At 38.1% G+C, this 15,468-nt stretch overlaps 1 protein-coding gene across 7 annotated transcripts in view; it reads right to left on the bottom strand.

Annotated features, from left to right (window-relative positions):
* The window catches only part of TENM1 (teneurin transmembrane protein 1), a 770,124-nt gene that overhangs the window by 149,367 nt on the left and 605,289 nt on the right, over window positions 1–15,468 (bottom strand). For all 7 annotated transcript variants that reach the window (XM_026791932.2, XM_005484457.4, XM_074551699.1 and 4 more), the window contains one exon: window positions 3,594–3,834. In XM_026791932.2, the coding sequence (XP_026647733.2) occupies window positions 3,594–3,834 (241 nt within the window). The remainder of the gene's footprint in view (window positions 1–3,593; window positions 3,835–15,468) is intronic.

Here is a 15,468-nt window from a genome sequence, read left to right as displayed (position 1 = left end):
GTGGGAAAATAAATAGCAAACAGCAAGAAAAAATAAACAAAGTAAGAAAGCAAGATATGGAAACAAATACTGAGTTAACTAGAAGGGCATGGAGAAAATGAAAAACATTCCTGTGAGTTATCAGGGTTTAATACTTCATAAAAAGTAGTAAGCTATGTTCAGATGGGACTGTCAGAGATAATGACAATGTATTACACTGTAAATCACAAGATTTGAAGCATTAGAGCAAAGTATCTATGAAGCCTGATAAAACAATTATTTTAGCGGAAAGGAAGGGAACAGGCAATAGGTTGCAAGTACTTTATTCTGGGGGAGAGGGAAAAAATCAATTTTTGTGAGAGCCCAGTAACATTATCCTAAAAAAAGAGAATCAACATTTCCTGTGTTTTTATGTGGTGTGAGAGATCCTTGCAGTCATTTTCTGGCAATACATAAAAATTATTTCGTTGTGTGACAATGAAATCACTGCATGTTCACAAGCAATTTTAATAATGGCTATGTTTATTTTTCCCAAACTGTGTGTGCATGCATAGATGGAGATTGCATTTGCATCTCTGGGCACATTACAGTGCTGAAGGTTGCAGCACAGTCACCAGTTTGAGCTGCTACACCTCCTACAGGTACAGCTCTTCTCCAATTCCCTCACAGCAGCAGGTGTTCCATAACGTCCTCTGGAGTTCTAAAGCTGTTCCTAATTTTTGTTTTTATTTGGGTTGCTTATAATCAGAATAACTGCCGCAGTAAGGGAACTGGCCTTGGCATCAACACACAGACATACTTTAATTTTAGCTTTTAGTGTGAACCTGAACAAGTAATTTCATCTTTCCAAGTCACTGTCATCATTAAAGAGCTGCATTACTAAGTTAGGTCCTGACAAAAGTGCTTTGCAGATTAGTGCGTGTAACACCTCTAGATGAAGCAAAAAACAAAATTTCTGATTTGCCCTTTTCTATAAAAATGTAACTAGGTTTTACTGCACATGAAACACATGTACCACAGTATATGTCTTTAGTGCAGCCCTTTGCCATCTAATCTAGGGTTTCAAACTCTAATTATGTAAGAGTACATGTCTAATCTGAGTATTACAAGCATTTTCAAAACTAGAGAATTTTCTTTTACACAAATAGAACACATTAATACAACACACTACAAGCAGACTCATTAACTTGCTTCGTTTCTGTCTACCCAGAGTGAATAGGTTTTACAGTCACATGATTAGATCTAGGAAATCTTTTTCTGCCTGAAAATTCTCTAATATTCCATGGCAGTAAAGATAACATCAAACACAAGTTCTACTTATGGATTAACAGGGGATACAGTCGGGAAAAAAGCTGAACATGTGTATTCTGATTTTTGTCTACTTGTTACAGTAGGGAATACATTACTGTCTAAGTTTTCTTTTTGATTGCAAATGTTCCAAATTTAACAGCAACAAAAAAAATCTCCTCAGCTATATTAGGTATGTAGATATTGCCTAGATTTGGTGTTATTAAAGATCTGGCACAAAACATATCTTTGAAATGTTCCTCTTTATTTTGTAGGATTATTTTTAATGGGCAGCTAAACATTAATGGAGAAGGAAAGCAAGGGAATCTAGATATTAGGCCAAAGCACCAGTTCAATTCTAGCAGAATCATTCCCTGGTAAAGGAAGGATAAACAAGCTGCAAGCCCTTCATTTTCTCTAAGGCTGTGCACTTTAGACTTCTGGGAAGTGGTGATCCCAAATGTTTCTTATTACAGTGTTCCTCTGCTATAGCACTTGTCTGCACACAAAGTGCAGATAGATTCTGGCAAACACACTCACAGGTTTTCCTTATGGATTACCCAGCCTTTCAGCCAGCTTCGTGAGAGGCTTCTGGAGTGACCAGTGGGGGCATGAAATCAGCTGAAACAACCACTGAAGGGTCGGAACATGGTAAACTCCCAGGCTCTGTGAATGACTAACATGTAGCCCAAAGGATGTTTTCCAGTCTGAATTCCTACTTCACTGCACAGGCCTTTATATAATTATAGATATAGCTACATATCTCTGTATTTGTCCTTTAAGAGAAGATTAAAATTTGCTAAAAATAGTAAGGAACCAGAAAATTTAAACCAAACTCGAAAGAAAAATAAATTGCAAAGTGTTGTCCCCAATGAAGTCTGATGGAAATGCCATGAATGGGGATGCAGAGCCTTAAAAAGATCTACTTGACTTTTAATTCAAGAGAACCAAAAGTTAATGGGACAGAACACCCAGAGACCACCTTTCTTGCAGTTTAAGCTTTTTTGCAGAAAAGTTTCCATCCTCCTTGATTCTTTTTGAGATTTGTCCTTAACACAAATAAGGAAAGTTTTATTTCAGAATGAATTGGCGTTTTCTTCAATCCCAACTTAACAGCAGATCTAAAACTTGACACTTCTGATGAGCAGCAGTCAAGTGTTTAAAGACATATATTAAGATTAATTTTTGTAATAAAATAAAATCAACGTTGTAATAAAAGAACAAAATCTATGTTTCAGTGATTAATTGTGCTAACTGGGTCTCAGACATATGTAAAAATCAGACATATGTTAAAAATCCCCCAAACATTTCCGTGCATAATACTTTATATTTTCTGGATCCAATTAGGTGCATGTCAGAAATTTATCTGTTTCATCAGACACAACTTTCACAAACTCTTTCTCTTTACATGCTTTAGAATGACAAAACCCAAAGAAAACCAAAGTTAAAACCTCCTGATGCTCTGCTGACAATGAAGAGGAAGAAGACTGAAAATTCAGATCTTGTTTTAAAAATCAAGTCAGCAAACACAGCTGTAGTTGAAAGCAATCAAATTAGCTAATACTTATCAGGAGCAGGTGAAAAAAAAAGCTTATTATAGCCAAAAAGTCAGAGGAGATTGTGCAGAGTTTGGGCACAGAAAAGTAAGTTGCCTGAATACATAATGTGTTTGCTCTGAATTGTTTTTCAGAGTAGATTATTTGTGTAAATTGTGAATGATCCTGAATTTGAACCCTCCCTTTGCAGCCATACCCAATGTCCATCTCGGAATCGTTTCTCCATTGCCAAATGATTATAAAATTATATTTGGCTATATATGCAATAAAGTATTTAATACATATTGAGGAAAAGATAATTTTAGTATTGTTTCTGGTCTTTTCCTATCCACAGAAAAGCTACAGCCTGACTAGATGATCTCCAAAGGTCCCTTCAAACCCCAACCATTCCTGACTCAGTGTGACTCCAGAAGTGCCAAAGTACACTGATTAAACCAAACTTCTATTTGCTGGTTACAAAATGGTCCTGGGAGAATATGGGAGGGCAAGACAAACCCACAAGCACAAATCTTGACCACACACAACCATAAAATGCCAGTGTAATCTACACACGTTAAAGGAAGTGCTATCTTCCAAAACTTTGCATAAATGTGTTTTTTGAGTATTTTTGACCTAAATGAATCAAGCAAAAATGGCCTCATGTGGCTACTTGAGATGGCCTCAGAGTAAAACACATTGGCATGTCCTGAAGGACACCACCAGCCTGTGTCCACGTCAGGCCTCCTCCCCACCGTGTTCCATTTCCCCTCTGCGCGCAGCCGCGGTCCATACCTGGTTTCCAGCGGGATGTTGCTGTTCAAGACCCAGCTGTTATGAAGGTGCACTGAGTCCTGCGTGCTGGTGGGGGGCGTGGGGGCAGCGGGGCTGGGCTGGCTGCGGGTGGTCATGGATCTCCTCTGCAGCGAGTCGGCCGATGGAGGCGGCTTCCTGGCGCACGTGCACGCGTGAGGCGGCGGAGGTGGCGGCGGCAGCGGCCTGAAGGTGAACTGGTTGTGAGGGCTACCAGGCATGTCTGAAACAGCAAGGAAAAGACGACCAAACATTATTATTTTAGAAAGATCAAGACTGTCTTTAGATGTTTTGCCTTTTGCCTGCAGTGTGCCTGGAGCTTGGGGCTTTCTGCTTTAAAAACTTTAACCCTAGGCCTAACGCTAACCCTAGGCAGATAAATCAGCCTGGGGTTAGGGATGGTTCATCTGAATTAAAAAAAGGAACGGGGAGACTGAAGTCTTAAGCTGAACAAGGGCAGATTTACATGAGGTATTAGGAAATAAATCTTTGCTGTAAGGGTGGTGAGGCACTGGAACAGGTTGCCCAGAGAAGTTTTGGCTGACACACACCTGTAAGAGTTCCAGGCCAGGTTGGACAGGGCTTGGAGCAACCTGGTCCAGTGGAAGGCATCCCTGTCCACAATACGGGGTTGAAACTGGTCCCTTCCAACCCAAACCATTCTGTGATCCTGTGGTACATTATTATTGGGAATAAATCATGGTACTTTATCACTTTCTTTACCCTGTTTCCTGTAAATGTTGCTGCAATATTTGAAGTAATTTAAAATAAAACAGTCTATTGAAACACAAACAATCAGATACAGACACACCCTACAGCAGTGTAATTCAGCAACAGCCAAACAAACAAAACCCAAAAAACAACCAAAAAAGAAAAAAAAAAGAAGGTGGTATAACATTCACTTAATTTGTCAGATTTTTTGGGGATGAAGGTAAAGAACATAAAAAGTAACAGTGAATAGCATCAGAGATACCAACTGATTTCACAAGGTATAATTCTCATTTAAAACATCTATGAAAGAAATAGACAGTATAAAAATTAGTCTTGCTCTTCAATTTGAGAGAGAAAATGACTGAATAAGTCCTACCCCCTAACAAACATCTTCCCTAAAATAATCTTAACACATGTCTGGAGTCTGTTACTGCATTTGTTAAATGGAGCTGAGAAAAGGTCTCTGAAGCACTAACCATCCAGACACCCACAGAAAAGGTTTTATGGCAGATGAGCTGGCAGGGAGCTCCCAGCCACTGGACCAGTCGGAGAAGGAGACTGAGCCTGTGGTGGGTACCCAAGGCCCTGTCCCTGTGGGGCCCTCAGGCTGGCCCCAGCACACCAAAGGATGTTGTACTTGCACAGGCTCCTGCCCTGCGCCAACAAATGCTGCCACATGGCTCAGGGTGGCTCAGCCTGAGCCACTGAGCTTCAGCCCTCCTGCAAAGGACCACAAAGACATAAACATGGTGCAATGGTACTTTCAAGGAACAAACCAAACCTTGTTTTCTCTACTTCTTCAAAGTCTCCAAAGAATCTCACTACAGCCAGATACACAGCTATGGACAATAGCAAACACTTTATAAAGAAGATAGGGGTAAAAATTGCTGCCAGATTAAGTAATCTGTGAACTTTTTAACCTGAAACTCATCCAGCTACTTCACCTCAGTGTCTAACAAGGCTTTATCCTATTTCTGTACTCACCCTCCCTCTCCCTTTTACCTTAACACATGTCCAGTTAAATTTGCAGAAATCCAGCTGGAGCAAAGCTCTGATGAACCTGCAAAACCTCCCTGCAAGGAGCTGTTGTCATCCATTTAAAACATTCTTTATATTATGACATGATGTGTTTTCAAGGCAAAAGATGAAAGTGTATTCCCTCCTTTCCTGGAATGGCTTGTGGAAAAAAAAGCACCTTTTTCTGTGTGACAGTCCCAATTTACCCCAGCTGGAGAAACAAGGTTGTTTAGTGCTCCACATAAGCTTTTCAATGCTGTGGTAAGCAAAGCTGTCACAGATTTGGCCCAGGCTTAATCCTTTTAATTTCATTGATCTTTTATCAAGGCAGCATTCTTACAGTTGCACTAAGGTTTATGCTGTAATATTCATTTGCATACACCAGAAAAGCAGTTCTAAGCATATTAGAAAATTCGAGACCTCAGTAAATTAAATCACCGGAGTCAACAGTCCAGGGCTCCAAAATAATCTGCTAAGGCACTTTCATATAATAATTAATCTAGGTAAATCCTGTATCCCGCTATTTTATTTGAAAGCTACCCAGATTTTGCACATATTTGATGTCCAGCATCCCTATGTATTTGATCAATTACACTTCCTTACTTAAGGTATCAACTGTAAATCCACTCTACAGAAAATTTGCAGGATTATTAAACAACCTATAATTTGCATGACAAACCATTTCAATGTTTGAGCCACTGTCCTGTTAGAAAAATGCTGATTTTTGCCAGGACACACAGTTAGACTCTACAAGGTACATCAAGAGCTGTGCTGTGAATGCCAAGCAGCCACGGTGACTGCTTCTCTAGGTATTTGGGAAAAAAGCTATAATTTATATGGCAACACAACTTTTAGTTCCCTTCTTCCCCTTTTGTCTATCCTGTCCCTATCCCATCAACGGCACACAATTGTCTGACAGAGTTTAGTTTGTTCCATGCAATAGATTGGTTCTGCTTTTGAACCATAAATTCTCTCTGGCTCAGAGGGTACCTTAAATCTCCCAGTGCAATTTATCACAATACATCAACACATCAGATTTCCTGGGGGGATTCCTTTTTAATTATCACACTTGTCACCCTTTCATCTAGCTACTGGCATCACAGAAAACCTCACACTGGAGCCTGATTATTTTGGTGATTTAAAAAGTCTTCATCAGACCCTCATTTCAGTGAAGCACTGCAAACTCATTAGGCTGAGAATCAGCCCTAGTTTCCAATTAGTTTTTACAGACTTTCTTATTTGGCAGAGTTGGTTTTATTTTGCTTGAAACTAAGTCTATAGCTCATTATTTTTATAACACCAAAAATATTGCTTGGAATATAAAACAGCATTAAATCTCAATATGCACACTTAAGATGCTTCAGGACTCTAAATAAACAGCAGACTGTGTAAAATAACTTACTGCAAAATCATTTAAATACCTAAAATGGGATATTTTGCAAGATAATATGTCTAAAGCCAACAAACTTCCAAAATGTAAGAGACTGATAGAAGAACTGGCTTACCTAATGCTGTCTGTAACAATTGCTGCTTTTATTGTAATGGCTGCTAATAATGTTCATATTTTTTAATTCTTGTACATCAAAACATTTACGTATGATATGCAAAGACAGATTTACTTGTTTTCATTGTCTCCATTGACGAGATAGAAATTTCCATTTATCTAAAAATATAGCTATATAAAATTACATCAGCTCAAACTTTACACTTGGAATAATTTGCTTCAAATCAGATTTCCACCTGAGGAGTAACCAAGCCAGAAATTCTTCTCTTGATCTTCATCATTGGCTTGCTCCTCTGCATTTAGCTCATTTTTTTTACAGACAAAAGAGACTGTTTAAAAAATTTATAAATTCTTTCCCCTGAGAAGAAATTTTTTAAAAATAGTCCTCTCCTTTCAGCAGAACACATCTAAAACTGCAAAGTTTCTTGAAAAGATCCAGACAACATTCTGGCGATTTCTTTTACTCAAACTTGCACATTCCCCATCCACTTCACAAACTCAAACTTCTTTCTACCTGTTGGTTTTAAAAACATGTATTTATTTTTAGAGGTTTTGCTTTCATTGTTCAATTACAAGAATAACACAGGAAGTGCTAATTTGATTAGCTCCTCTGCTTTAAGGCACTTTGCAAACTTCATGAACTCACACCAAAATAAACTGCAGAGGAGATGGCAGCTGGAAACAAGAAAATCTTGCCTTGAAATTCTACTAGCTTGAAGGAGTCCTACTTTCTCTCTTTCCTTTGAAATTTGAAGGAAGGAGTTATTTTTATACCCTGAATATTTCTTCTAACATAAACTCATTTTCCTTAAGAGTCAGGCTAAAATGCCTTTGTAATCATAAACATGTAGCTAAATTGCTTTACAGACTGGCAAAAATGAAATAAACAGCTTAATCAACTAGTTAACATATAATTTAAAGTTAGTTTTGAAAATTAGCCAAGCCTTGGCAAAACTATTTTCCTAACAGTTCTAAAATATACTTCACTATACTTTTTGGATCCATTTAAGACACATGGTAATTGAGCTGTTTTATCATTTACTGACAATGCTACAATAGCCTGTATTGTTATTAGATGAAGTATATCAGAGAGAGTATACTAAAATGTAATGAACCATAAAAGGTTTGCATCTAACCTGTAGTGCTCTTGAAATATTTTAATTTTTTTCAGTTCCTGAATTTATTATTTTTTCATGTGTTTAGATTTTTTTTTTTTAAATTTATTGGCTGTGTCTCAGTAGAGTATGAATTAGCTGGCAATCCATTATTTAAAGAATGAAACAGCAACATATGTTCAGGGAGCTTAATTCAGTTTATTTAAAAGTTCTGTGGGTATACTACTGCTCAATTACAAACCACTCTGTGATTATTTTTTAAGCTATAGAATGGTTTGGGCTGGAAGGGCCCTTAAAGATCATCTAGTTTCAACCCCCCTGCTGTGGACAGGGACACTTTCCACTGTCCCAGGCTGCTCCAAGCCCTGTCCAGCCTGGCCCTGGGCACTGCCAGGGATCCAGGAGCAGCCACAGCTGCTCTGGTCACCCTGTGCCAGGGCCTGACCACCCTCACAGGGAAGGATTTCCTCCCAATATCTGATCTAAGTCTGCTCTCTGTCAGTTTAAATCCATTGCTCCTATCACTGCATGCCCTTGTCAAAAGTCCCTGTGATGCTCCTATAACCCCTTTAAGGACTGGAAAACTCTGTAAGGTCTCTGTGTTTTGCACAGGAGCAGTAAGGACTACTTATGATGGCCACACTTCCTTTTCTTAATGTTTTTACATTAAAAAGTAAACTTGTCCTGTAAGACCTAAGTAACTATATTTTATAAACACTCATACTGGACCTCATTCTAGGAAATTTTACAAAAACCCAGTTTTGAACACCAGAGAAAAAAGGAACGATGGGACCACCACCAGCATATCTTTCTTTAAAACACTCTTATTGTCACAGAAGTGCAAGTTTTATACTTCTTTAAATCTGATTAATAAAGTCTCCTGTAGTACAGCACTAAACTTGCCTAAAGTTCTTAATGGAGTCCATTTTTTTTAGGTAGGCTAACATGAGCCTGGGATTTTCCCATATTTTAATCTACACTCTTGTTTAATTTCTAAGAAACAACTGCTGTCTACTACAAAATCTTCACAAGTCAAATAGCATAAGTGGACTTTATTACCTGCACATGATATCAACTATTAATGCCTTAAAACCCTTAGCAACAGTGAGCATAAGGAATTTTCATCATCAGGACTTCTGCAATTGCCAGTAATTTTCCATTATCATTGCACATCAGGATTGTAACACTGCTGAGCTCCATTTCTGGTAAAACTTCCATTACTGGCATGACAAAAGTGAAAAAATACTAGAGATCTCAGAGTTTTCAAAAATAAAATCTAAATACCTTGAGAGGATCTCTGCAGGCAACTATTTCTTGACTCAGGTGCAGAGAGATGTGGGAGAATTTTATCAGGCAAAAGAATGGAGGTTAGAACTCATTAGAGAAGGAAAGGCAGTGATTTCTCTCTAGGGAACTATCACACGGCCACCTTTTCCAGCTTTCTGGACGGGATGCATTTAATAATATTCTGTCCTTCAGGACTCAAAAAATTATGGCATCTGTTGTCTTTGTGCTGTATACTTAACTTGTCAGTTTTACTTTGCACAATTCTTGAAATAAGACTGATATAGTTGTTTTTTAAGGTGTATGTGGGGCGATGTTTCTGCTTTTTCTGATGATAGAACTGTTAATATAACCAAGCCAAAAGAAGGGCTTCTGGGCCCAAAGCTAGCTCTTCTTTCTCTGCAGCTGGATCAGCTGGTGCATTGAAAGACATTACCTTTCCTGACAAACTTTGCCTCACTTTAGAGGCACTTATATATGTACAGCATTAGAGCTACAACAGCACTACTCCTCCTTAATTAACTCCACCACTCAGTGCTTTAACTTGGGAGCCTGATTGCTGAAGTAGAATAATTTTGGTCATAAACATTGCACTCTAAAATGTCCCTCCTTGTGTTGTAGTTTGTAACCTGAAACGAGTTTCAGGTTATAATGCTGTGTACTGTGGGTGAGATGCAAGGTTTAAATGTTATCATACAGGAGCACCTGACAATATAAACATGCCAATGTGTGTTCATATAAAATTAACATTGCCAGAGGGGAATGAAGAGCAACAGTTCCTGAGGTGCTTTTATTCTACTGAACTGCCTGAATTACAGCTTTGTTCTATGGTACTTCACATAGCTGCTCAATACTAATGTGCTCTATGTATAATATTTATGCGAAAAACATTCCATTTATGTGAAATGCTCACATTTATGTCAATTAATTTGAAAAATTTGCAATGAAACTACTACTCACTCCCTTCCCTCTTTTTCATTGCAGGTGGTACATCTGCCGGATTTTAATACTCATCCAGCTGAGATAGGACTCTCTTAAATCACCACAGTCTGTGCCAACATAAGACAGGCCCCTTGGAGGCTGAGTCAGAGAGGTCAAGGACAAAATGTGAAGGGAGAAGAAAAGCAGCACTCCAGCTCTGATGGAGTCTGAGGGAAACTGCCTAAACAACCAGCTCAGGCTTCCAGTGGTTTGTTTAGCAGATCAAGCAGCTGCTGGTACAATTAACATCACACAGCATTCAAGGGACAGAGTGAAGATTGACAGCTCCCAGCCAGCTTCAAGGTGGTATTTTCAGGGGAATGTGTAATTCCTACCATTATTTAAAAGTGGTGGGTTCAGTCAATATCACGAGTTGTAACTTCTATCAGTGGGAACTCACAGGGGATAGTACAATCACTATTCTAAAACTCTGAACAAAATGGGAGAGATTATAGCTTACAGAGTAAGCCTATCATCTAGGTTTGCAAAAGACAGGCACTTACAAGTAGCCTGGCAGAAAATTTCTGATGACCTTTGAGGTGAACAGATTTTGATTAAAGAGCAGTTTATGATTGGTAAAATAGGTTGCAAGCAGTCATGGCTGTAAAAATTAATGTTTCTGCAGTTATTGATGGTTTTGGTGGTGAAAAATATTCAAGTTTTGGCCCTTGTGTTATAAATTCATTAGCTGTGAGGGCTTTCTGAAAGGGATCTATGGGTAATGGAATTAGCAACTATAAATCATATTGAAATACCCTGTGTATTCAGCCCAATAGGTCAGTGGAAATACCATGAATACAGACACATTAAACCACTTTGTCACCACCCTGCCTGCTTCAGCTGTGTTCCTGTTATTTTGCAACATTTTCAGGAAAAAAAGACTGCTTGAGGACATGCCCTGTTACAGACTCAACTAACATAAAGCTCTGCAGCATCTGAGCTTGCTGCCCTGTCAGGGCTGAGGGGAAGACTCTTCCTTTTCAGTTCTTGCCTCCTCTGGGAGGGGGACAGTGACACCAGTGCATGAAAGTACAGAATCCTCTTCACCTTAAAGCCCAGTCATCAGAGACATCCCTTTGTCAATTCATATTTTTGCAAACATAGACTATTCTGTGGCTCTACAGAAATATGATAAGATCCAACTCATGGTTAAATCTGCCAGTTAAATCAGGACCCAAACTTCAACCCTGATGAGCTCTGAAATTACTGGGGGCAAGGTCCCAAGGGTCTCGTAGCTATCTGCACTGAGACAGAGCTGGTGCTTTGCTGGCAGCACTGCAAACTTACTCTATGTTTACTTCAAGGTGGAAGCACCTGAACTCCCTCACTTCAAGGACAAACCATACTCCAGTTTCTCCCACCTGGCTATATAAATGCTTTTCTCAGGATACCTATCTGCACTGCAGATTATCCTGTCAAAACCAAACATCCAGAATATCTCCTGAACATGATTTTGCAGAGCATAATTGGAAATCCTGCATCTATTTTTACAATCAATATCAAGTACAGATGTAGAAGCTTGAGGCTCTTCTGGATCATTTGGGACTTGGCTCTACCCACATCTATTTACTTCATTTTTAAGACAAACCTTTTTAGAAAGATACTAATTAGGGAACATCAACAGAAAATAGACTAGTGCCTATGTTCATAATATTCTGAAGAATATGTTTATAACTTTAAGAGAAAAATTAATGCCCCTTTTATTCAATAAAACTGCATTCCATATGCTTTATTATGGATTTGATCTTGAAATTAAATTGCTTGATATGAGCATCTTTACATATAGGGAGTATTTAAAAAAACACTTTTCTGTTGTTATATAATAACCTGTGGAGGGTGAGAAAAAGTTGTTAAATGCCTTCAGAATATGTAAACATATATAGAATGTGGCTCCATATGAAAATCAGCCTCAAATTTGTCAAAATTTGGTAGTGGGCAGCAGGGCAGTGCTGGGGCTGTCTAAATGGCTGTGCTCCACAGGAGCAGGGAAGCAGAAGACAGCTCGCTCAAAGTTGGCTCAGGACAAACATCCCTTCCCCTAAGAAGTTGAACCAGCATTCACTGGGTGGCATCTGATTATAAATCTGTATCCCCTATGCTGGCTCTGCAGAGATGAATTCTGGTATATTCCCTGAGATTCAGTTTAAAAGATTCTTTGTAGACTGCCTACCATAACAGAGTTGTTCCTACCATTTCCTGCTTGTTATTTTGGATATCAGAGAGAAATCTTTATACAGAACCAGGCTATCAACCAGGAAAATGAAAGGCTTTTGGTAAGACATACTAGTAATGCTTTTATCTGTCTCTTCTGAATGGTTGCACCTATATTCAAATTTGTTATGGGAATTAGGAATATGATCATCCACCCTTTGCCAGTCAAGAAGAGATTTCCACTTCATTTTAGTGGAATTTAGTTTTAGCCACAGTTAATAAGGTGACAAGCAGCAAGCACATGTGCTTAGTACTGGTCAAGAAATATTGACAGCATTTAAAAAAACAAAATCCAAGTACATGTGCCCCTTCCTATGCTTTCATCAGAGCAGTCTGACCTATAAACCAATTTGCAAATAAAACAAATTATGGTAGGACAGATTTTTCTCAGCAACCTTATTAGTTCCTTGCTGACCAAGGCAGAGAGCTCACAGGAAATCAGAGACTGTTTCCTTCACCTTCACTTATAGTCCACTTTACAAACTTTACTTAAAAAATTTCTTAGAGGAAAGTTCCTTAAGACAAATTACAGTTTTAAAACATATATTGTCCTTTTTAAGTTTTACTTTAGAAGAGAAACAAATATTTAACTGGACATTAATTTCAAATTAACTTTGTCTATTTAAAGAGCAAAATATTGTTTATAAAAAGGGAAACAATTTTTTTGAAAAGGAAGAAGAATGGTAACCTTAGCTGTAGGACAGTTAGCATCAATTTTTTCTCAGTAACCCTTAGAATTACAAGGGACCATTTAAGGAAGCTGCATGTAACTGTCAGATAGCATAACAGAAGGCTATTTGTTGCCCACTAAATGATTTTCCATGGTGTCTAAATTACACTATATTAGTTGAAGCATATACCTCAGTGAAGAATAAGCTGATTGACTACTCCTGCCTTTTATCCCTGGAGGAAGTTTACAAGTTTTTGTCCCTCTCAATGCACAAATAAAACAAATACTTCTACAAAAAGATCTATACCTGCATTGATGTTTGCTAACATTTTATTTAGGAATGCTGACACTTCTATAGTCCTGAGCTGGCTGGGAGGAGAGACAATGGAACATGTGTTACTGATGGTAAACAGCAAATCCATTATTTTTCAAAGAAAAGCTAAACTTCTGTAGGGAAAGAAAGAAACAACACAGAAGCAGGTAATGTAATGCATGAAAATGAACATGAGACAAGGCCACAGCCTTCAAAGCAGTCTCTCTAAAGTACATTTGGGCACTTAGAAGCAAGCATATGCATTTTCTGAAATACCAACACGCTTCAACCTCTCCACTAAACTGGGGATTATGCCCTGATTCCACAGAACTATTCAACAATTTAAAGCGCTCTGTCATGTCTATTGTTAGGAGCCCTGCACTCTCTTACCCATCTGCAGTTCTGAGCAGAGCATCCATCAAGCACCAACAAGGCCAGAATCTGCTGCACAAGCAGATTCAGCTGGGTAACTCCAGCCTGGAAGGTTCAACAAGCTTCTCCTGCTAATCTGGCTCAACTTGTAAAGGAATCTAGTGCAACTCAAAATGAACAAAGATTACATTATTTTACAGCATCAATAGGCTATAAAAGTTCTTTGTGACCGTATCCTCAGTTCACCTCACAAGACATTTCTTTGTGTTTCGCTCAAAGCTTATCTATCTAATATACAGTTATTTAAACTCATTGTAAATAAGACACACATTTTTGAATATTACTAGAAATTACATCTATAAAATACTGAATAAAACCTTCAAAACAAATGCATAAAGAAGTATCAAGGGAAAAATACTTTTTCATATGAATCTACCCAACAAAGTATTTTAATGAGCGCAGATCTATTAAGAGAATTCTCAGGATACCGTAATTATTATTCATTTTCTAGAATTGTTTCACCATGAAGCTTTATGCTACTATGGGGACTTTAATGTTTATGTTTTGTGACGGCTGCGTTGACTATTAAAAAGCAATTTGGCTGACATTTTAAGTCTTTTGTTGCCAGTTTTAATTGGATTGTTCACCAAGCATCAACTCCCCCGTTAACTGCAAAAATTACAGACCGACGTCAGTTTATAGTAATGACTGTTTAATGATTTTACACTTTCAGGATGCCAGCTTCATACGGATGCATGCATGATTAGCTTCATATCAAGACCTGTAATTAAATAATTGAAACCTCAACAAAAGAAAACATCAAATGGGAAGACATCCTTAATAAAGACTCCAAGATTTACCAAAACACTCATTCCAAATAAAAAATGATTAATATTTTGAGGTCAGACAGTGCAAGAGTTGATGCTAAGGCAAAAACTTCTCTCACCCTTTTCTACAGAAGAAATTTACCTTTAACTGATTCAAAGTCTGAGAGCTTGATGCAGTAAATACTTGCACACCATTCTGAAACCTAACTCCACATTATTCAGAAGTCATTATTAGCTATTTTTGTTTACTTTCCAGACTAGGTGAAGCTGCTTTTATAATAATAATTATAAGATATAAAAATAATTATACCTCAACTGAAACTTACAGTACTTACAACCAAAGAAAAACAAGCCCACTAACTTCTCAGTAATTCAGGTTCTTGACAGAAAACAGATTATTAGTCTTTGTTCAGCTCTGAATCTTATGCCAAACTCCCACATATTTCAGAATTTCATACAGAATAAAAATGGCTTTTAGAAGAAAACTCTTTGAAAGTGTGAAATATCCATGAAAATAAAGCCAGAACAAAGACTCACAAAGCAGGGCCAGCACTGCACAGGCAGCGAGTGCCTCCTCACAGTGCTCAGAGAATTTCACACCTGATGGCCACCCAACATGGCTGGAAACTTCCTGCAGGCAGCTCAGCATTTGAATTTTGGAAAGAACTTGGTATTTCACACATTTTTATACTTACAAAGTCCAGGGAGAAAAATTACTGACTGAAGGCTTTCACTGTCTTAATCACAACAAGGCACATTTTCACTAGAAAATTTGGGATATGGTTCCTCTTTAAACTGAGGCCATATATTTATGGATTCCGATTAATTTTACACCTCTAAGGTCAAACATCA

Source organism: Zonotrichia albicollis, chromosome 14 (genome assembly GCF_047830755.1).
Source record: "Zonotrichia albicollis isolate bZonAlb1 chromosome 14, bZonAlb1.hap1, whole genome shotgun sequence".
In the NCBI taxonomy this organism is placed as follows: Eukaryota; Metazoa; Chordata; class Aves; order Passeriformes; family Passerellidae; genus Zonotrichia; species Zonotrichia albicollis.
Note: the sequence above shows the minus strand (reverse complement) of the source record. Positions and strands in the feature narration are given on the sequence as shown.